Below are 23,247 nucleotides of genomic sequence, written 5' to 3'. Positions count from 1 at the left end.
TCACTCAAATTTTGTCTTTAGAAAAAATTTCACTGAAATTTTGTCTTTAGATAAAATTTCACTGAAATTTTGTCTTTAGAAAAAATTTCGCTGAATTTTTGTCTTTAGATAAAATTTCACTGAAATTTTGTCTTTAGATAAAATTTCACTGAAATTTTGTCTTTAGATAAAATTTCACTGAAATTTTGTCTTTAGATAAAATTTCACTGAAATTTTGTCTTTAGATAAAATTTCACTGAAATTTTGTCTTTAGATAAAATTTCACTGAAATTTTGTCTTTAGATAAAATTTCACTGAAATTTTGTCTTTAGATAAAATTTCATCGAAATTTTGTCTTTAGATAAAATTTCATCGAAATTTTGTCTTTAGATAAAATTTCATCGAAATTTTGTCTTTAGATAAAATTTTTTGTAACACTTACATTGCGGGGTAGTTTTTCTCCATGTATCATTAATTTTTTTTTTCTTGCTCCCTTTTACTTGGCCACCACAACTTTTGCTGCAACAAAACAAAAATCACCACCACCAACAGCAAATTGTTGGTGAAAAGCCATTATAGTCACATCAGACTAATTACATCATTGTCAGATAACCCCAAGTTTAATTGAGAGTTGGCCCGTTGTTCCATACAGAATGTGAACATGCCATAATGACCACATGCTAATGTAGTCATGTCCATGCCAATGCGAAAAGCTCAAAAAGAGAGAGAGAGAAGAGCAAGTAGTGCTAGTGAAGGTAGGTAAATGTGTCACACAATGGTTACCAGAACTGACACAGAAATTAACGACAGTAGTGAGTTCCTAAATTTGGGTTCAGAAGCCTTAGTAGTTAGTTGAGTAAGCGAAATTGAGCTTGGCACTTTTAAGTTATTAATTTAATTGGGATTTTGTCCAGAGGTTGGAAGAGTAAAAGAGATTTCGAGCTAAAAATAAAAGTCAACGTTTAAATGTAAACTTCAAATAAATGAATGAAAGCGACAACATTTTAGAGTTTTTCAAATCCTTAAATTAAAAACAAATAAAAAAGCTATGTTTGCCCGGGATGTACTGTGGGTACGCGCTATCATGTAATCTGTCAAATATGTATACAAACTAAATCCTTTTATGCGTCACAGTGGGGTCACTTTACCAAGTGTCCTTTACGAATGGCCTACCATCATGAATGGCTTAGTTTTGATCCTGACTGAGGAGTGATTTCATTTATAATATTTCTATAGGTTAGAAATCTGAATCAGCTATGCCGAAAGGGCCTTTAATACAGCATACTGGACATTGCAGTCTGATCGTTAATCCAGAGAAGACTGAAATATGTCTGTTTACGAGAAAGATGAAGAATGACCATTTGGAGGAGCCACATGTTTGAAACAGAATGATTTTGATAACCGACAATGCTAGAGAGAGGTATTGAACAGGAAATTGAACTACGATGTTGAGCACTATGTAGGCTGGTTGCAGATTCTAAAAGGGGCCTGACTCCGAAGATCGTTCCCTGGCTTATGATTGTCGTCAGCATTAGGAGGGGTTAACTCCGCTGAACATGTTTTCTGGTTTTCGCTCCAGGATTTTAATCTAGGCGTGCAGCGTCATAGACGGACATGCTAACCTCTGCGCGACGGTGGCCTCCAATATACTGTATATACCCAAAATATACTGTACAGGTAAAGAAAGTACAAAAAATTGTAATTTGGTACGATTTGTAAGGACATATCGTACGTGTACTATTTTGCCCTTTTGGTACCAAAAATTACGAATTTTGAAAAAAAAACTTCTCACCCAACATATTTTTGGTATGCCAAATTTCAGAGCTCAGGTTAAATCCGTTAGTAAAGTACCAAATGGTACCAATTGCGGTACTAAAAGTACGTTTTCTACTATTTCGGGAATTTTTTCCAACAGTATCATTTAAACCAAGTTTCGAGTTGTGCAAATTTAACTAATTTAGTACCGTTTTGGTACTTTTTAGTACCTAAATGTACAAATGTCCAATTCTCACCCAAAATATTTTTGGTATGCCAAATTTCAGAGCTCAGGTTCAATACGTTAAGAATGTACCAAATGGTACCAATTGTACTAAAAGTACGTTTTCGGGAATTTTTTCCAACTGTATCATTTAAAACACATTTTGAAGTTTAGCTTAATCTTTAACTAATTTAGTACCTTTTTCGTACTTTTTTGGTACCTAAATGTACAAATGTCCAAAAACTCATTAAGTTATTCAGCTTAGGTTGCTCTTGTGTACCTATGTGCCATAATTCATAGCTAGAGATGGGCGATGGGTAAATACCTAAAAGGTATTTACCCGGTAAATTGGGTAGTTACCCGGGTATTTACCCATTTATACCCAAAAGCTGGGTATTTATAATTTTGCAGATATCTAAAAAAAAATTTTTCAAAAAATTTGTAATGATTTTGTATTCTTTGTATATAAACTTGACCTTCTGATCTCATAAAATCGTATCTTAGTTATAAATAGCCGTTATATAGACCGATCTCCAGACTTAAAGTCTTGAGGCTATAAACTGGTAATTTATGAAATTTGGCACAGTGAGTTCTGGTAGACCCCTATTCTTTTCTGTGAAATGCGGTTCAGCTCGGACTATATTTGGATATAGCTGCCCTTATACTGACCACCCGATATCCCGATATGTAGTGTTGAAGCCATAAAAGATCCATTTATTACCCGAATTCGAATTTGTCACAGTGTGTTCTGGTAGACCCTTACCCATTCCTGTCAAATGTGGTACAGATCGGAACATATTTCTCTCACTGTGCGCCGTAGTGTTAAACAAGAAGTCCCACAAGGGGGTGTCCTCTTCCCAATCCTGTTTTAGCTCTACCTTTTAAAAAACTCACTCCACTCCCCTCTGGCGAGGAGATAAAATCAAATTCAGATGACTGCTCCGTTCTGGCGACAGACAATAACACCAACGGACTGTGTGAGCAAATAAGTATTTACCCCCAGGACCTGGCAGAATTTTGCAGAGCCGTAACCTAAAAATCTCCCCCACAAAATCATCAGCAACATTACTCACCACATGGACAACTGATTACACTAGAGAGCTTGATATTCAGGTCAATGGACAAACGATGCCAACGGTGAGGTGCCCAGAAATCTTGGAACTAACCCTCGGCAACTTCCTCTCAATATTAAGAACTACTTCTACTTATTTTCCCATAAATATTCCATTAAGGAACAGGGGATACTTCTCTCATATCAATGAGTGCAGTTCGATGGCATTAGTAAGAGGATAACCACCTCTGAAATTTTTTCTGACGTTCGCGCCGGGATTTGAACCAAGGCGGACATTCTGACTTCTGCGCCACGTTGGCCTCCAACAAGAGCAGTATTCTCAAATCTTTGGCCAGCAGTACCTAGGGAATGAACAAGGAAACCATGTTGATGACCTATAAGGCTCTAGGGCGACCCGTGATAAACGTTGAGGCCCAGGTATTGACCGTAGGGGTGTGCGAAACACACTGGTGTAACCTATAAATCAGGCAGAACGCAGCACTAAGGACCATCACAGTACGACAAATTGCGAGCACCGACCATCTACACGAGGAGACTAAAATCCTTAGGGTTAAGGACCAATGTGAACTTCTATCTAAACAGTTTTTCTTTGGATGCCATCGAGATAACCACCCAAACTTCCGACTCTTCCATAATCAAGAAAAACAAGCAAAAGCCTACTAAGTTCGGTCGAGCCGAATCTTATGTAGCCTCCACCATGGATCGCATTTGTCGAGTTCTTTGCCCGTTATCTTTTTTTAGGCAAACAAAGAATAATGGAGCAATATCAACTTGTGATCCCATTCGGACCATAATTGAATTGAATTTTTGAGACCATAGTAGAAGTCATTGTATAAAATTTCAGCCAATTCGGCTAAGAATTGCTCTCTTTATGGGCTCAAGAAGTAAAATCGGAGATCGGGTTATATGGGCGCTAGGGCGACCGGTGGTAAACTATGAGGCACAGGTATAGACCGTAGGGGTGTGCAAACGCAGCACTAAGGACCATCACAGTATGACAAATGGCGAGCACCGACCATCTACACGAGGAGACTAAGATCCTTAGGGTTAAGCACCACTGTGAACTTCTATCTAAATAGTTTTTCTTGGGCTGTCATCGAAATAACCACCCTAACTTCCGACTCACGGGGTTGGCCCCCCTCCCATTGTCAAGAAAAACAAGCAAAAGCCTACTAACCTCGGCCGGGCCGAATCTTATATAGCCGCCACCATTTATCACATTTGTAGAGTTATTTGTCCGGTATCTCTTGCGCCCTCTATAGGCTCAAGAATTTATATGACAACTATGTCAGGGTTTAGGTTTCAGGTTTATATGACAACTATATCAGGTTATGGACCGATTTGAACCACACTTAGCACATTTGTAGTTGGATATCATAACACCTAATGCAAAATGTCAGCCAAATCGGATAAAAATTGATCAAATTTCAAGCGGATAGCTTTACTACTTCGAAAGTAGTAAAGCTATCCGTCCGGACGGACGGACATGGCTAGATCGACTTAAAATGTCATGTCATCAAGAATATATATGCTTTATGGGGCCTTACAAACAGAATGACGAAATTAGTATACCCCCATCCTAAGGTGGAGGGTTTAAAAATGACTGAACCAATTAATTTTTTAATTGAAAAGAAATTCATTTTCAATTAAATTTTTAATCGAAAATTTTTAGTTGATTTTTTTCTGTGTAGTTAGTGCTGAGGTGTTACCATAGGTGGTCAGGGCGTCTCTTAATAGGCGTCTAAAGTTGGTCACCTCATGCTTTTAAAAATTTTTTTTTGAACGCCACATCCTCATGTGTAGTCGAACTGCAGATTTTTTTTACCACAGTTTTGGATTTCATTCCCTTTGGCATGCTAGCTATATGACCCAATTCCCAATGATCTCTTTAATATAAAGTATCTGTGCAGAATTTCAGGTCGTATTATTTTTTTTCACCTTTAAAAGCCCAACGTTAAATTCCCAAAACAATAAAAACAAATATTTCTAGTTTTTTTCCATCGGTGCCGTCGCTTTGCTTAGCGACATTAACGCTTCACTGAGCTGTAAATATCTACAAATTGATTCCAATTCTTAGAATTATCTTCCACGTCATTTTCACATTAATTAGAAAATCATAAGTGAAACTGAAAAGTTTATAAATAAAAGACTATCCATCCAAGCCGAAAGCTAAGCAGGAAGGAAGGAACTTTGTCCCTTCCGTTACCCTAGATACCCTTTAACAGTTCTCTCGAAATGACGTCAATGGTATATGACTTGAGGCTCTGCACCAATGGCAACGAGTGACGGTGCTGCGGCTGTTATTAATAAGTCAAAAGTGGAAAAACTCGATGTGGAAGATTTACGATTTGCCACCACCAAGAGCCAATCCCCCAAAATTGCCATAAATGTGGCAAACTGATGTAAAATGGCAGAAAAAAAATTAACTTGGAAATTGTTAAAACAAAAACTTACACGTGTGTGTGTGTGTGTGTGCGAGTGTGATATGGAGTGAAAGAGACCCCACCCATTTTTTGTGCGTTGAAGAGTTTAAAAATCGAGAAAAACATGCCCGCTCATATCAATGGCCGGTCAACGAGCAAAGGTGATCTGGTGACAATAACGTGAAACTATTTTCGTTGTCATTAAAATAAAAAATTAACAAACAAATTTTTGGGTCGATGGTGACAACGATGACGATGATGATGATGATGACTTCAGTTGACATGCATTGTTGTTGCCTGTAACTGTAGTTGTGCCGGTGGTGGAACTTATTTTCGTATACCATAAAATCCTTCAACCATGAATCCGTATTGGCCCAACCATAACCAATACCCATCGTATCTCTGCCTCCACCATCGCCACTTCCACCACCGTCACTGCCAATCAACAAGTTTTTGTTGAGTAACAATGTGAAATTTTATTAAATTTTTTATTGTTCTTTTTGCTGGATACTCGTAATGGAATAGTTTACAAGGGTGGGAAATAAATCAAAGAGAAAAACGGCCTAAAGAGTGAGCCAGCAATTGGGGGTCAAATTAAATTGGGTTTCCCAGGGAACTCATAAAACATTGTACTCGAGTATCTAGTTGATCTATCGATTATTTGAATCCATTGAAGGCAATTACTGAAAAAATAATCAGTAAAAGTTGCAATAAAACAAGTACGAACGCGTTAAGTTCGGCAAGGGCGAATTTTATATACTCTCCACCAATAGATTGCATTATTCATATTGTTTAAACGATTATTTTCATAGGCAGATTAGATGATTTACATGGGAACTAAATCAGGTTTTAAACCGATTTTAATCATACTTGCCATAAATGTTGAAAGTCATAACAAAAGTCATACTAGCTGCACGGGACCCGCTCCGCTGCGCCTTCTTTTACTCTATATGGGTCAAAATTATCTTTGAATATTTATTTTCGACAGTAAAAGAGTTTTAAGTGAATACCATGTTACGAAAATAGTAAATGTATATCGATTGACTAGCAGTACAACGATATAAACGCCTTTATCTGAATCTCATATGATCCTTATTGGTCTATGAATCCGCCTGGTGGGTTTAGGGTTATTTAAGTTTGGATGTTAGATATACTCCACTTTTTTTCGGGGGTGAGGTGGTCCCCCAGACTCTTGGCCCGTGCTCTTTTCTCAAATACCATTAATTTAAACCCCATATTGCCATTGGTTCAAGAGGAATTTATGGGATGTGGCGGCACCCAAACCCTTGGACAAAAAATACATGATCCCACATGTGGATATAAGATTCGTATTCTACTCCCAAATACGTTTACTTGAACCCCATACTGCGATGGTCAGTAAATAAATGCTGTTTGGGGGGCGTTTTGGGGAAGAAGTAGACCCTCAGAAAATTGGTCCCGAAAATGGGTATCAATTTCGTGCTCTACTCCCCGACACCTTTTATATGAGCCCCACATTGACATGGTCAGTAAATATGCCCGATTTAGGAGTGTTTTGGGCAGTGAGGTTGTCCGCCAGACACTTAGTCCTGAAAATATATCAGCATCTTGCTCTTCTCTCAAATATAATTTATTTGAACCTTATTGCCATTAGCCTAAAAATTGGATATCCAATTTGTTTTCTAAGCCCAAATACCTATCATTCAAACCCCTTACTGCAAAAGTAAGCAAATATGTCCCGTTTCGGGACATCGAGTGGCACTCTCTTTAAGTTCCAAATTGTCATGGTGAGCAAATACGTCCTATTTGGGAGTTGTTATGGGAGTGGGACGTCCCCTAGATAATTTGTCCCGAATGTTGATATCAAATTCGTGGTCTACTCCCAAATACTTTTCATTTGAGCCCCATATTTCCATGACTGGTTTGGGGGTGTTTTAGGGGATGGGGCGGCCGTTCAGTGACTTGGCCTTGAAAATATATATCAGATTCGTTTTCTGCTCTGAAGTACCACTTATTACATATTGAAATGGTAAGCGAATACGCCGTATATGGGTGGTGTTATGGGGGAAGGATGGCCCCATAGACACTTTTTGCTAAATATTGATATAAAATTCGTGCTTAACTCCCACGGACCTTTCATTTGAGCCCCATATTGCTATGGTCGTAAATTAGTCCTCTTTGGAGGGTGTTTTTGGGATATGCGGCCCTCCAAACACTTGGCTTGACATTTGGATGCCAGATTGGAATTCTACACTCAAATACCTTTTACTGAAGCCCCATATTGCCATGGTCAGTAAATAAGTACTGTTTGGGGGGTGTTTTGGGGAAGGAGTGGACCCCAGAAACTTGGTCCCACATTGTATTCTACTCGCAAATACCTTCCATTTGAGTCCCATATTGCCATGGTCGGTAAATATGTCCGATTTAGTGGTGTTTTGGGGGTTGGGGTGGTCCCCCTAACACTTAACCCAACAATTGGATATCAGGTACGTTTTCTAATGCTAAATACCTTTCATTTGAATCCCATATTGTCGTGATTGGTTTAAATATCAATTTGGTAGGTTTTGGGTGGGGCGGCCCCCCTAGGTACCCCATCCGAATTTTCGATACCAAATTTTTATTTTTAGGTTACTAAAAGAGAGCACACTAAATTTCGCTTAAATCGCAGCACCCATCACCGCGATTTGGCGTTACTGAAAAAAGGGTAAGAGGAAGAGTCCGCTCCCCCTTTAGATATCAAAAAATTTAGTTTCCTATTTTCACCACGGGATCATTATGCACCATCAGTGAAAATTTCATGAAAATCGCTTCAACCGTTTTTGTGTCTATAAGGAACACATAAACCAACATACAAACAAACACAAATTGATTTTTATATATAAGAAGATATATATGTGTACTATGAACACAAAGTCAACATTTGCTTCTTTTTGGTAAATATAATAAATTTGAGCTAATATTTCATCATATTCATATTCCATCAGAATAATAAGAACCGCAAGTGTTCAGTGTCCTGAGGAGAGTGGTTCCACTGCTTTCTAAACTGCCCCTGGAAGCATAAGGAAACTCATCTTAACAAGATCGAACGAATCTTGTGGGGATGAACTCCAGGCAGACTCAGAAGACGAGGCTAACGCAACAGTGGTGGAAATTATGAATCCTAACTATGGTCCGGTCCCCACCATTGTAAGGCCGCTTCGGCGACATTAAAGGTCTTTCTGATGGAAGGAGGAATGGTTCGTGGACTACACTAAAAAAAATTGACCCAAAATTTAAGATTTTTCCATGTTCGTAGCATTTTAGCAATGAAAACAAGCCAGAGAACCAAAACTTTAAAATAAAGAAGCTATCTTTAAATTAAATTTCCTATTTACTAACGAACATGACCATCCGTTTCATATTTTCATCGCTGATTGATTCTTATTTTACTTCATAGATAACTCTCCAATTATTATTTTTTGAAAAATTCTTTTCTTAGACTTAGCATCTTAACCCAAAAAAGGAAACATTTAAAGACGCTCCTATTTGCAAGGCTATTTTGCGTCTTTGACTACAGTTCACTGTTGTCTTGTCCCAAGGTCAATTTCCTAGCTTTCAACGATATTTACCATTCATTTTAGATTTTTGTCCTTAATATTAAAACGCAATGTTTAGGATTTATTAACCTACCATTTAAAAAAAGAAATCCTTAAAATGAAGGAAAAAATCTTTCACCAAAGAGTTTGTTTCCTTAAAAATTTGGAAAATTGATCATCTTTGACTTAAGTTTGCTAAACTTTGGATCGAATCTTCAAAATTAGGACAACATTTTTTTCGGTATAAGAATTCCTGGATTTGAAGTACTCAAGGGTATGGGGAATGGAAGACACAGAATCCTGTATTCTTGCAAAGTGTAGTCCAAATACTTTTCCGTCGCTAAGCACTGAAGATTCAGTAGTAGCCAGCCTTGAAATAAATAAGTCTCGTTACTGGCTAGTGCCTCATGCCACACAGCACTATTTATTTTACGTTCGGGACCGGTTAATTGGCCGCCTAGATCGTGCGATTTAACGTCTTTAGACTATTTTTTGTGTGGCTATGTTCAAGCTCATGCCTATACAGACAAGCCCGCTTTACTTGACACATTGGAAGACAACATTAAAGCATTTATTCGTAAGTTAGCGGACGAAATGTTGGAAAGAATATACTAAGCTTGATGAACCATTAAAAGCGCAGTCATGGTAAACATTTGCATGAAATAATCACCAAACATTAATTTACAGGACCGTACTATCGATTCAAATAAAGATTTCATGCATTTTTCTGAATTTTATTCGTTTTTTTTTTGAAAAACTTTCCTATTGCTCTTAAAAAAATCATCCTTTATAAGGCTAAGTTAAGAAAATACAAGGGCGATACCTGTGGGCTGGAAGGACACAAAGGTCATTTTCATAACGAAAGCGAAAGCTTTTCGTCCTATTAGTCGGTCATCCTTTAAGCTGAAGACTTTGAGAAGTTGATAGAAACATATCTTAGGGCAAATATCCCTGGAGATCGCCTGTCTCGGCAGCAGCATGCATATTATATAGGCAAGTCTACTGAAACAGCCCTTCACGACCTAGTCGGCTGCATAGAGAGTTCTTTCGCTGTCAAGGAATATACAATAGTAGCATTTCTTGACATTGAAGGTGCTTTCAATAATATTAAACCGACGTCAATCATGAAGGAGTTGGAGTTTTTAGGCATCAACTCTACCCTAAGAAAGTTTATTAATAATAGGCTTGGAATCTGTGGATCCAAAACGATGGGTCAGGAGAGGAACGCCTCAAGTAGGTATACTGTCTCCTCTACTTAGCCATTAACAATATATTTTTGTCTCTGGAAGAAAAAGATGTAAAAGTAGTCGCATATGCGGATGATGTGGCTATTGCGGTTAGGGGAAAGTTTCCCAGAACTCAAAGAGATATACTTCAGGAAGCTCTACGAGCCACGGCAAAGTGGGCTACTGAAAGTGGTCTGGGTGTAAATCGGTGCAAAACAGATGTTGTTATTTTCAGCAGGAGATACAAGTTGCCTGCAGTGGCACCTGGCTACTTGGGAGAAGAGAATGTTCCATTTACTGAAAGCACAAATACCTGGGTGTTTTGCTGGACAGGAAATGGATCTTCAAATCCAACACTTTGGAAAGGGAAGGAAGGCAACTTTTGCCCTATACACCTGCAAGACAACCATTGGTAAAAGTTGGGGGTTTAAACCGAGTGCCATTCACTGGGTATATACTGCAGTTGTTAGACCTATAATGATATATGGTGTTGTGGTCTGGTGGACGGCGCTTCAAAAGTCCACCTACTAGTCAATAGTGAAGCGGATCCAGAGGATGGTTTGTTTGTACTTCACAGCCGCACTGAGGACGACACCATCTGATGCATTGAATTTTATGCTACTCCTTATGCCTCCGGACATTGTGGCGTGGTAAATTGCTGCAACCGCTGCTGTGAGGCTTATGGAGCTTTCTCTTGGGTCATGTGGCGGCTACGGACAATGTGTTATCCTTGATACAATGTCCGATGTTCCAGGCAGTGTGGATTACAATCTGCCTGAGCCACTTGTTGACAAAAAGTACCTGACAGAACCGATTGGAACTATATCCCTGGTAATAGAAGTTATATAGATCTCTCAACGAAATGGCTGAACAGTTCAGGGTGCCACATAGAAATTCCAGGGAATTTTAAAGCGGACGAGATTGCGAGATTAAGAACTACCTTACACATTCTAGGGAAACAGGAATCTGCGGGTTAGAGGTATACCCACAGATTCCAGTTTCCCGACATATAGGATAAGTTTTCCGAGTCAGGTCCGAAGGACAACCAATGGTCACAAAGGGGGGGCGGTGAGCAATCCAAAATTATGTGGCATAAACTAGACTTGAAGAGGTCTACCGTTTGTCACTGGCTAGAACAGACGTCTCAGTCATTGTGTCCGTCATGATAGTTCACTATGCTGAAAGGTTTCCAGTAACGACTTTTGCTGAAGCTGTGAGGATGTCGAGGAAGAAGAGACTATAGAACATCTGCTGTGTGTGTGTCCCGCAGTGGCGGCCAGAAGTAGTTCCACTTTAGGATAAAATTGCTTTGAGAAACGGATGTGGACATTCGCAAGTTGTTGGGCTTTATAAAGCGATTTGGATGGTTCAACGATAGGAACTAGAAGGTATCTTCCTACTCCAGTTCCTGTGGTATCACAATGGACGACTGCCACTTTAACCTAACCTAGCCTAAGAAGTATTGGATTGCAAGAGTTGCTCTGTTCATGGTTACATTAGTTTCAACCTTGGTGAAAATATTGCACAATTGGTCCTATCGCCAAATAGAAGAAAGGAGGATTGAGATATGTTTCGGAGCACATTCTAAGGTGATATACACGGGTAGGCTTGAGAAATTGGAAACTTTGTAGGACTTTGATCTGTTGGTCAAGCGGATCACGAACGCGCTGAGCGACTTGGTTAAGACTGCATGTATTTGAACTAAACCAAGGGACAAACAATGACCACCATGGGGGTCGATTGAACTGGTTGAACAGGTCTGGGTTGTATAAAAGACAGAGTTAAGAGAATATAAAGGTGAGTTGAAGGCGATGAAAAGATAATTTGGTTTGTTTTAAATCGCCAGGACCTAGGAGACTGTTGAAAAACTGTGTTGAAAAACACTTTGTTTGTTCTCTTTGGTTGCTTAATGAAATATTTCATAAGGAAGATTTACAAAATCAAAGGGAAATGTGTAAAAGAATTTTGTTTCGCAGTAGAGGTTCAAAATAAATTCCATGGTGGAACACATAAAATATTTTACTTCAGTACCTTGTGTGGTTAACTGCATTTTTTGCCCTGAAATTTATGCAATTTGTTCTTGATGGTTTTTTATTATCCTTTTGCCTTTGCAGAATGCCATTCGCCCCAATGCCAAGAGGACTTGACATCAGCACCATTGGGTGTCCCGGCTGTGGCCATACTGCCATTGCACACCAGTTCACCAGAACGTCGCATTACACAAAAGGAAATTATAGCTGGCGAAGAGAGGCCCCGCTATGTCCTGCAGGCTCAATATAAATCATCACCAGGTATGTATACACTCAAACGCCATACACACGCAAACACACACACACATGTACTTCTCTCCTTCACCAACTAAAACCACCAAAAGAAATTCTTTGTGTGTGTGTTTGTGTGGTATTGTTACAGTTTCAATTTGCTTTTCTTAAGAAAAATTTGCACCCTTTTGCCACAACAAAGGATAACATTGTTATCCTTAAGTTTTATACACAAAAATAAACAGCGAAATACAAAAGGCTTTTTTGCCAAACTTTCAAAATTAATAAAAAAAAATTAGTAATCTCATTTTATTCTTGTTCCCCAAATCCATTGTAAATATCATTTATTAGATGAAGAGTAAGAAAAAATCGAAAAAAGAAATATTAGCAAGGATATGATTTTTCTCACCACAGCACGAGCGCCATATTTGCAATATGCCCCCTTCTCCCTCCCCTCCTCCTCCTTCTACTTAATTTTCTACCAACCCCTTTAATAGCTTCAAGTATCGCATCATGCAATCAATCAATCAGACAATTGGTATGGTAATCGGTTCATGATTTATGCATTTCTCTTCCTTTTTTCAAGGATGTGATCCTTGTGCGTGCCTGTAAATACTTATTAGCTAGCTGGCTGACTATGAATTGTTTTACGTTTCGTTTTTTTGTTTTCTTTTGAATTTCTATGAATTTTGTTAAGCATACCAGGCAAAAGAAACGGCAGAGAGAATAGAAAACGCATGAATTCTTTCTATTTCATTTAGTTGCTGTTCTTGTCGTGTTTAATCAAGCCATTTGCGATTTCATTTGCATATTGTGAGGGATTGTTAACGCCAGACGCATTGTTCTCTTTCACAGTCCCAGAGATTTTTTTCTTTTACCCCTACGCAATATGTCACTCTCAAGGGGTATGGGAGATGATATAAAGTGAATAAATCATTATCAAGAAAATTGTATTAAGGACTCAATTCATAATTTCAATCAAAACTACATTTCAAATTTATATAGACATATAAAAATTGAAAAACAAATGGCTATATATTTCTATAAAAGACATTTATAATATTAAACTAATTAAATTTAAACAAGTAAAAGCGTCCTAAGTTTAGCCGGGCCGAATCTTATATACCCTTCACGATGGATGGCATTTGTCAAGTTTTTCGGCCGATATCTCTCTTACAGGCAAACAAAGGATAATCGATAAGAATTGCTGTGCCATTGGAGCTATACCAAGTTATAAACCGATTGGGGTCATACTTGGTTTGGCGGTTGCAGACTTGAGTGGAGTTCATTGCGCAAAATTTCATTGCGGCCAAATCAGATAAGAATTACGCCCTCTAGAGGTTCAAGAAGTATAATACTGCGATAGGTTTATATGGGAGCTATATCAGGTTATGAACCGATTTAGACTATACTTTGCACAGATGCTCGAAGTGAAAACTAAATAGTTCACGTCAAATTTCAGTCTATCCGGCTAATAATTGCGCCCTCTAGCGGCTTAAAAAGACAAGATCCGAGATCGGTTTACATGGGAGCTATATCAGGTTATGAACCGGTTTAGACCATATTTAGCACAGTTGTTGGAAGTTAAAACAAAACATTTTATGCAAAATTTGAGCCTAGCCGCATAATGATTGCGCCCTCTAGCGGCTTAAGAAGACAAGACTCGAGATTGGTTTTTATGGGAGCTATTTCAGGTTATGAACCGATTTAGACCATATTTAGCACAGTTGTTGGAAGTTAAAACAAAACACTTCATGCAATATTTGAGCCTATCCGGATAATAATTGCGCCCTCTAGCGGCTAAAGAAATCAAGATCCGAGATCGGTTTATATGGGAGCTATATCAGGTTATGAACCGATTTAAACCATACTTGGTACAGATGCTGGAAATTAAAATTAAACACTTCACGTCAAATTTCAGCCTATACGGATAATAATTGCGACCTCTAGCGGCTCAAGAAGTCAAGATTCGAAATCGGTTTATATGGGAGCTATATCAGGTTATGAACCGATTTAGATCTACTTCTATGAACCGATTTGGACCATATTTAGCACAGTTGTTGGAAGTCAAAACAAATTACCTCATGAAAAATGTCAGCCAAATCGGGTAATAATTGCGCCCACCAGCGGCTCAAGAAATCAAGATGCGAGATCGGTTTATATGCGAGCTATATCAGGTTATGAACCGATTTAGACCATACTTGGTACAGTTGTTGGAAGTCAAAACAGAACACTTCATGAAAAACTTCAGCCAAATCTGATAAGAATTGCGCCATCTAGCGGCGTAAGAAGGTTCATAACCTTTATCACGTTATGAACTGATTAAGACCATACTTGGCACAGTTTTTGAAAATTACAAGAAAACACTTCATGCTAAATTTTAACCCCATCCGATAAAAATTGCTCTCTCTAAGGGTGATACTTGCGACGTCTAGTGGCCTTTGACGTCATATCGGGTAATCTGATTAAAATGACAGCTATATCAAGACGATCAACAATATATATGTTTGGTCTTAGATGAATATTTCGATGTATTACGAACGGAATGACGATATTAGTACACCCCCATCCTATAGTATAACAATCAAATGCGTGCTAAGTTCGGTGGGGCCGAATATTATATATATCCTCCACCATGGTTCGCATTTGTCAAGTTGTTTGCCCGGTATCTCATTATAGGGTTTTTATTGGAGCTATATTAGGTTATGAGCAATACTTGGTTCGGATGTTGAAGGTCATAGTAGAAATCAGTGCAAAATTTCAGCCAAATCAAAGTAAACTAAAAGTAAAATCGGAAGATTGGTATGAGACCTTAGGTTGTATGTATATTGTATTAAGAATCTTCTGGAAGATTTTTACGCAATTGTTCTCCCATATGAGTATGAGTTAAGGTCGTGAAACAATCTTCTAGGTTACCATTAGACAATCCATTCCATGTGCGGACGTTTTATTAACACTTCGCGACGATTCTCTTACAATTCATGAGGATTGTTATAATCTTCCGTAGACTCGTAAAACATACTCTTTTACGATATCATAGGGCAATCAAATGCGTGTGTGGAAGTTTTAGCAACACTTCGCGACGATTATTACACAACCCATCGCTATATACTCCAGAAGATTTGTTTATTAATCATGCAAATTAACTTTTAGCGATTGTTTTTATTTCCAAGACTGATGCGTTTAGGACTTGTATTGAACTACAGCGGTCAAAAAAAGTATTCATCATTCAATGTTTTTTTTTTTAATAAGTCTACAAAAGACAATTGGAATAACAACATATTAAACTAATGATGCAGTAGTGCTTGTGTGATATATATGTACACAATTTCATTGTTTTTAAAGAAAAAAATAGTATTTATTGGAACAAAAAGGGCCATTTTACAGCTGAACACAAAAAATTAAACAAAAAAAGTATTCATCATTGCAAAAAAACAAAAAAATAAATAACATAATTTAAAAAAATTAATACTTTGTTATTCGACCACCGCGTCTTATAACTTCTTTTAAACGGTTTGACATCGATTGGACTAATTTAGCGGTTATATTTTGGTCTATATTAGTCCATTCCTCCATTATCACCTGTTGCATTTGACTCTTGCTCGAAAAATTGCGCGTTCTCAATTTGCGTTCGAGAAGTTCCCAAAGATGTTCAATTGGGTTCAAGTCGGGACTTTGAGGAGGAGTTTTAATGACTTTGGGGCAGTTATACAGCATCCACATCTTGGTATTTAAAGCAGAATGTTTGGGGTCATTATCTTGATAACATTGAAAGTTATTACCAAGCCCAAGTTTTACAGCACTATCTTTTAAATTCCTCTTTAAAATGTCAATGTAATACTTATGATCCATTACTCCATTAATAATTTCAAGATTTCCCGCTCCTGAAGCCGCCATACACCCCCAAACCATTAAACCACCTCCACCATGTTTTACAGTAGCAACTGTGTTTCGTTCTTCAAGCTCTGTATTTGGTTTTCTGTACACTATGACCTTTTCATCGCACCCAAAAAGATTAAACTTGCTCTCGTCTGCAAAAATGACTGTTTTCCAAAATGATTCGGGCTGTTTTACATACATTTTTGCGAAGTTTAGCCTTTTCACTCGGTTTATTTTATTTATAAAGGGCTTCTTACGTGCAGTTCTTCCTCTGTAACTATGCCTTTTGAGTGTATTTCGAATTGTCTGTGTAGTAACTTCCTTCCCTAAATATTCCATAGTGTTTTTACGAAGAATGGTCGCATTTGTCTTCGGAGTTTTCTGAACTTGCCGCACTAGCCAACGCACATCTCCAACTGAAAGTGCTTTTGGTCGACCAGATCTTGGTTTATTGTCAACAGTTTTCGTTTCTGTCCACTTTCTGATGATGGATTGTATAGTAGATCGTGGTCTATTTAATATTTCACTGATAGTTTTTTGAGTTAAACCATTCCTGTGGTGTTTTATTATCAAAACTTTTACCTCATCAGAAACCTCGTTTTGCTTACGACCCATTTTGACAAAAACTATATTTTCAATGAAATTAAATATTTGCTGTCAAGGGCAAAGCCTCCTTTACTAAATAAAACAGAAAAGGGGGATTCCCAAATAATATTTGAATTTGACTTTGATGATAGCACATCAATGATGAATACTTTTTTTGTTCTGTTTTTGGTGTTATTATATAAAATTGCATTTTTTGCGCTAATTAAATTTATTTTTTGAATTTATTTTAAAACATATTACGAAAAATAAATTATTGCATAAAACTGCATTATTTGTTTACTTTAAATTTTCTTCAATTACCCAAAATAAGTGAATTTATTATCAATTTTGCTAATGATGAATACTTTTTTTGACCGCTGTATATTATTCGATGTTTTGTTTTGAGAGAGACAACCTCCACAACACCAAACCGAATTCTCATTTGGCTTATATGACGATTGATACTTATGCGACGAATATGACGAGTAGTACAAAACAATTTTGTTTAAGTTGTTACGTTTTTGACGAACAACTAATCTTGGTATGCGTTTTTAGATCTTCTAAGCAATTAACACGCAAGTCTTTTAGAGCAATATTGAATAAATATTCCAAAACATTAATTTGTTACTCGTCCAGGGGAGTAATACGCAACTCTTCTAGAAGAGTATTTCATTTATCCTCCAAAACACTCATTTGTTATGCGCCCACACGATTCTTGCGCGATTTTAAGATTTTCCAAAACTTTTTTGACTTACTCTTTAGCAACTTATATGAAATATTCGAGGAACACTCTTCCGGAAGATTCGCGGAACACTCTTCCAGAAGATTCGCCTTGAAGACACAGCTCCTCACGACGGGGGAATCCTCTACGACTCTTAGACTAGCTCATTCGCGATCGTAATCTACTTCTAGAAGATCCGCGGAAGATTATTTAGCGATCAAAAATGTTGGCAGGAATACAGAGAGTAATTTCTCATATCTCACTGTAATGGCGATGAATTCGAGATAAAAATAATACTAAACACTGAATGGTGATTGTTTTCAAAATTATCTACTCAACAACAACTTGTTCGTTTTACTCTATCTTCAGTGTCTTACTCTTTAGTAGTCTTGAAAGACAACATCATGTGGGTTCAGCGTTCACGACTTCAGCAAAAATAGTCACCAATGAATGGTTTTGTTTAGGTCTTTGGTAGACTAGCGGATGTGAACATTCGCAAGTTGTTGGAATTTTTAAAGCGATCTTCTGTCCCAATGGACGGAAGTGTCTGTCTAAGTTGAAGATGGTTGACAGTGAAACGTGCGTGAGCTGTTTCCAAAAAGATAATAGCTAAACAATCACCCTTTACATTCCTTAACAGTATGGGAGCCTTCTATGTATTCAACTAGGTCGTGACTTGTTTCTGTGTACTTGCCCTTGCTAAGGGCGTGTTGTTGTTGAGACTAGCAACAACTACCAAATGGAGAACTGCTTCCCAAGTTTATACCCAATAAAAATTTGAAAAATACAATACCCTGAATAAATTTATCCAATCAGCCATCCTTCTTTTATCAATTTTCCAACATTCAAGTTGGCTTAACTTAACTCTAAAGATAAACTTTTTCTCATAAAAAAAGGGAATTATAAAAGAACTAATGGAGTGGGGAAAATAATCCTCTTATATAAAACAAACACTTTCCATTTCAATTCATTTTCAATTAAGTATTGCACTTACAGTTGTAGACGAAGGTTGCAGTAGGCGAGAATTCATTTAGTAGCACAAGTCCATAGATATTGCAATCCGTATTTTATCTCTCTCCCAAATAGTTGAAAACGCTGTAAAGGAAATAAAACTGTGTTAAGGACATTTTCAATACGTAAAATTTTTATTGGAGAAATTTTTGTAAAAGTTTGTGGAATTTTAGCTATTAATGGTGTATCTTAATCATTAATGTATCTTTGATCATGATTGAAGTTAAAAAAGTAAGAATGATATCATAACAAGTAGAAGCGCGTTAACTTCTGCAAGGCCGAAATTTATGTATCCTCCACCGTGGTTCGCATTTGACAACTTCTTTTTCAAAAATATATAAGTGAAACATATGCAGATGTAGAAGGACCGTCCATGTGATTACTATTAGAAGTCAAACAAAAAAAAAAGTAGTAAAAACATGTGAAGTTTGGCCGTGGCGAACTTTGGATACCCACCACCGTGGATAAATCAACCATCGTCTTTTATAACAACTCCACTACCATATTCACAGTAATATCCCAGATACCGAGAACTCTTATACAAGTCACAGTTTCAGCGAAATCGGGCAACAATTGCACTTTTTATGGGATTAAGACCATAAATTGAAATCGCTCTATATGGCAGTTATATATAAATATAACCTGATCTGAACCATATGCTGGTTAGATGATGGGAGCCTTAATACAAGTCACTGTGTCAAATTCCACTAAAATCAGGTAATAATTGCAGCCTATATGGTCTTAAGGCTCTAAAACGGCGATCGATCTATATGGCAGCTATATTTGAATAAAGAACGATCTGAACCATATTTGAGTCGGATATCGGGAGGCTTTAGTCAACTCATTATTTAAAATGTTTGCAAAATTGGATAATAATTGCGGCTTTTATGGGCTTAAGACCCTAAATCGGCAGATCGGTCTATATGGCAGCTATACCTAAATATAGTCCGATCTGAACCATATTTTAGTCTGATGTCGGGAGTGTTAAAACTACTCACTATTTCAAATTTTAGCGAAATCGGATAATAATTGCAGCTTTAATGGGCTTAAAACCCTCAATCTGCAGGTCGGTATATTTTGCAGCTATATCCAAATCGGGACCGATCTGAACCAAATTGAAAAATATGTCAATGGCACACAATAACACAACTCAATGTGCCAAATTTCGGCAAAATCAGACAATAAAAAGACCTATCTGGGCCAAATTGACCTATCACGGAGGCCACCGTGGCGCAGAAGTTTGTATGTCCGCCTATGACGCTGACGTGGTTAAGGTGGAAAACGAAATAAAACGCAAAAAATTAACAAATTTATGAATATTTTTAATTTTGCTTCCTGACACGTCACTTATATTTTTTTGAATCAATCAATTTTTCCTGTACAATGAAAAGAAAAGAAAATGACAATCCAATGCCTACTCAATCTAACATATTTTTTAAAACTCAAAAGTGTTTTATAAACTAACAAAGAAAATGAAAACTTAACCTACTTTGTTAAAAAATAAATAATTTAAACGATTGAGAATAATAAATGTGGATACACCACAACGCCAAGCGACTGACTTCAAATCACTGCGCGAACATCTGAAACATTTTCAGCGTGGTTATTCCCTTCCTTATTCTGGCTACATTTCTATCCTGCCATATTAAAATTTCTCTACTAAGTGGTGTCGTCTCATCATCTTCCCCACTTACTATCGGTTGACGCACCGATTTTGCATAAGTGAGCTCGTAGTTTATATACCGAAAGCTGTACTGACCTCCTTCTTACTTCCTTTCCGTAATAGCCTCGTCTTCTCACGATCCGGATCTTCCCATAGGATTGCGCCGACGTACCGACCATTTCGCTGTTCCTCAGTTTTACATGCGCATTAGTCGACCACGCCCATAACTCAGACTGCGTCGACCAGAAAGGCTTCAGGTAAACGAGTTTATTGACTGCAGTCCTCTGGTCTTCATTGCCAAATCGTCTGTTCTTTCATTCCTCCTTACTCCTCTATGATCCAGCACCTAAACGATGCGGATTGTGCCATTCTCAGAGAAGGCGTTAATCTCCTTCTTACGCTCCAAGACTGTTCGTGACTTTACCGGCGTGGTTGTTATTGCCCTAATGCCCAGGTTACTGTCCGTAAAGATGTTCACACTTGATGTCCTCGCGTGAACACTGCACCACCTTACGCATTCCGTGATAACCCTGACGCCTTGACGGCAGTCCTCTGGTCTTCATTGCCAAATCGTCTGTTTTTTTCATTCCCCCTCACTCCGCTATGACCCGGCGTCCAAACAATACAGATTGTGCCATTCTCAGAGAAGACGTTAATCTCCTTTTTACAATCCAAGACTGTTCACGACATTACCGGAGTGGTTGTTATTGCCCTGATGGCTAGTTTAACGTACGTAAAAAAGTTCACACTCGACGTCATCGCGTGAACACTACACCACCTAACGCATTTCGTAATCGCCCGGATCTCTACTTGCGGGATAGATTATAGTCGGGGAGTCGAAAATAGATTTCAGTCCCCAGGTTCTCAATGTAGATCCCCAGGCTCACTCTTCCCTCTAGCTTTGATCTATCTGTATGATCCCCAAGATGGCAATACGTTTCGTCAATCCCAGACTGTGCCTCTGGCAGCAGTAACTCGCACTCGACCTCAAGTGTCATCTCAGGTATCCTATCGGGAACCTCTTCTAATACATCACCTGCTCCTGCCCTCTATCCATTCTCCCATTGCCTTAAGTCTTATAGTCGCAGTGGCTGCCTCACACTTAATCTGTATTTCAATGTGTCCGATATCAAGAATAGTCTCCAGTGAAGGCCACCGTAGCGCAGAGGTTAATATGTCCGCTTATGACGCTGAACGGTTGTGTTCGAATCCTTGCGAGATCATCAGAAACAAAATTTTTTTGTGGTTTTCCCCTTCTAATACTGGTATCATTTGTTAGGTACTATGCCATATAAAAACTTATCTCCAAAAAGGTGGTGTACTGCGGAAGGCCGTTCGGACTCGTTAAGAAAGAGGAGGGCTCTTATCATTGAGCTTAAACTAGAATCGGATTGCACTCACTGATATGTGATGAGTTTGCCCCTGTTCCTTAATGGAATGTTCATGGGCAAAATTTGCAATTGCCATTTGCCCTAGTGGACGTGGTCCTCATTGCTCCGCTTATGGCAAGACAACATGTTCTCTGAACTTCTTGTATGGTTCTTATGTTTCACTTTTTCTCCATCGCAGTCAACCAAACTACTGAGGCGTAACTAAGTATTGGTCTAATCATGCTCCTCTAGGTCGAGTAAACCATCCTTGGATGCAGACCTCTTTTTGAGCTCACGGCCCGTCTACATAGTATCCAACATCTGTGAGCCTTCTCAGTACGCTCTTGAACACTTCCAATTCAGTTTCCTGTCCATGATCACTCTTAAATATTTGACCTTGTCAGATATTGAAATCGTTCTATTGAGGAAACTTGGTGGATCAAATTTGCCCACTTTCGTCATTCTCGTGTTTCAGTCTTCCCTGGGTTACCAATGAGACCCCAATGTCTAGCCCAGTTGTATGCCGTCTGCTAGACCCTTTCGGCCCTTCTGCATAGCTGATTCGGATCCTTACCCCTTAGATTTATTAAAACATTGTCTGTTCAAATCCCACCTCAGTCAGCAGCCGTAATAGGTCATTTATGGTGGTCACCCATAGGAGTGACGAAAGAATGCCACCTGTGGCGTAGTGCGTCAAATTCGCGCTTTGTCTTTCTCGTGAACAGGCAGATATCAGACTTCCCTGGGATAAGATTGAAACACCTGGGTCTAACCCAGTCGTATGCCATCTGCTAGACCCTTTCAGCCCTTCTGCATAGCTGCTTCGGATCTTTACCTCTTAGAAGTATTATAACATCATCTGTTCGAATCCCAGCTCAGTCAGCATCCGTAATAGGTGATTGACGTTGGTCACACAAAGGGGTGGCCTACGCCACTTTCTTTTTTATATTTGCGTCATGGCACCCTCAATTTATCCACCTGTTCCTTAGCGTATGGTTTATCTAAGGATTGGATCAGTGTGTCGATCCGCACATTGTTAAAAGCCCCCTCGATGTCAATGCATACCGCCAATGTGCACGTCTTGGCATCGAAGGATTCGTCTCCACCGACCTTTTCTTATGCATGCTGTTTGTATTTGAGCAGTTCGTAGGATGTTCTACTCTTTATCATGATACTCAATAGTCGTTGGTTACGTAGAGCACCTTTGGGTTAGGTTGAAAAGAAGATGCAGATTAATCTTTCCCATGCTTCTATAGACATACAACTAAGCAAGTAATTGGCTTGTTGTGCGCTCTAAATACCAAAAAAAGTAACCTCGAAACAGAAAATCTAAGTTAGGAATTCCGTTCTACTTACAAAATCCTTAATTGTTTTCCATACCACTTTCCTAAATTGGTTCATGTCTGGTATGGTGTCCCCACCTAAGTACCGGTGTCTGTTAGCCGCGAAAGCCGGACAATGACATAGGAAATGATCCAACGACTCATCATCGTCCCCACATGCCCTACACATGCTTGCCGCACTG

General features: G+C 38.4%; 1 protein-coding gene across 1 annotated transcript in view; it reads left to right on the top strand.

Annotated features, from left to right (window-relative positions):
* The window catches only part of LOC106082615 (uncharacterized), a 129,749-nt gene that overhangs the window by 80,258 nt on the left and 26,244 nt on the right, over positions 1 to 23,247 (top strand). Inside the window, exon 5 of the mRNA XM_059367270.1 lies at positions 12,347 to 12,523. Within this exon, the coding sequence (XP_059223253.1) occupies positions 12,347 to 12,523 (177 nt within the window). The remainder of the gene's footprint in view (positions 1 to 12,346; positions 12,524 to 23,247) is intronic.

This window comes from Stomoxys calcitrans, chromosome 4 (assembly GCF_963082655.1).
Source record: "Stomoxys calcitrans chromosome 4, idStoCalc2.1, whole genome shotgun sequence".
NCBI lineage: Eukaryota > Metazoa > Arthropoda > Insecta > Diptera > Muscidae > Stomoxys > Stomoxys calcitrans.
The sequence above is the reverse complement of the archived record's forward strand: the minus strand, read 5'-3'. Positions and strand labels throughout refer to the sequence as shown.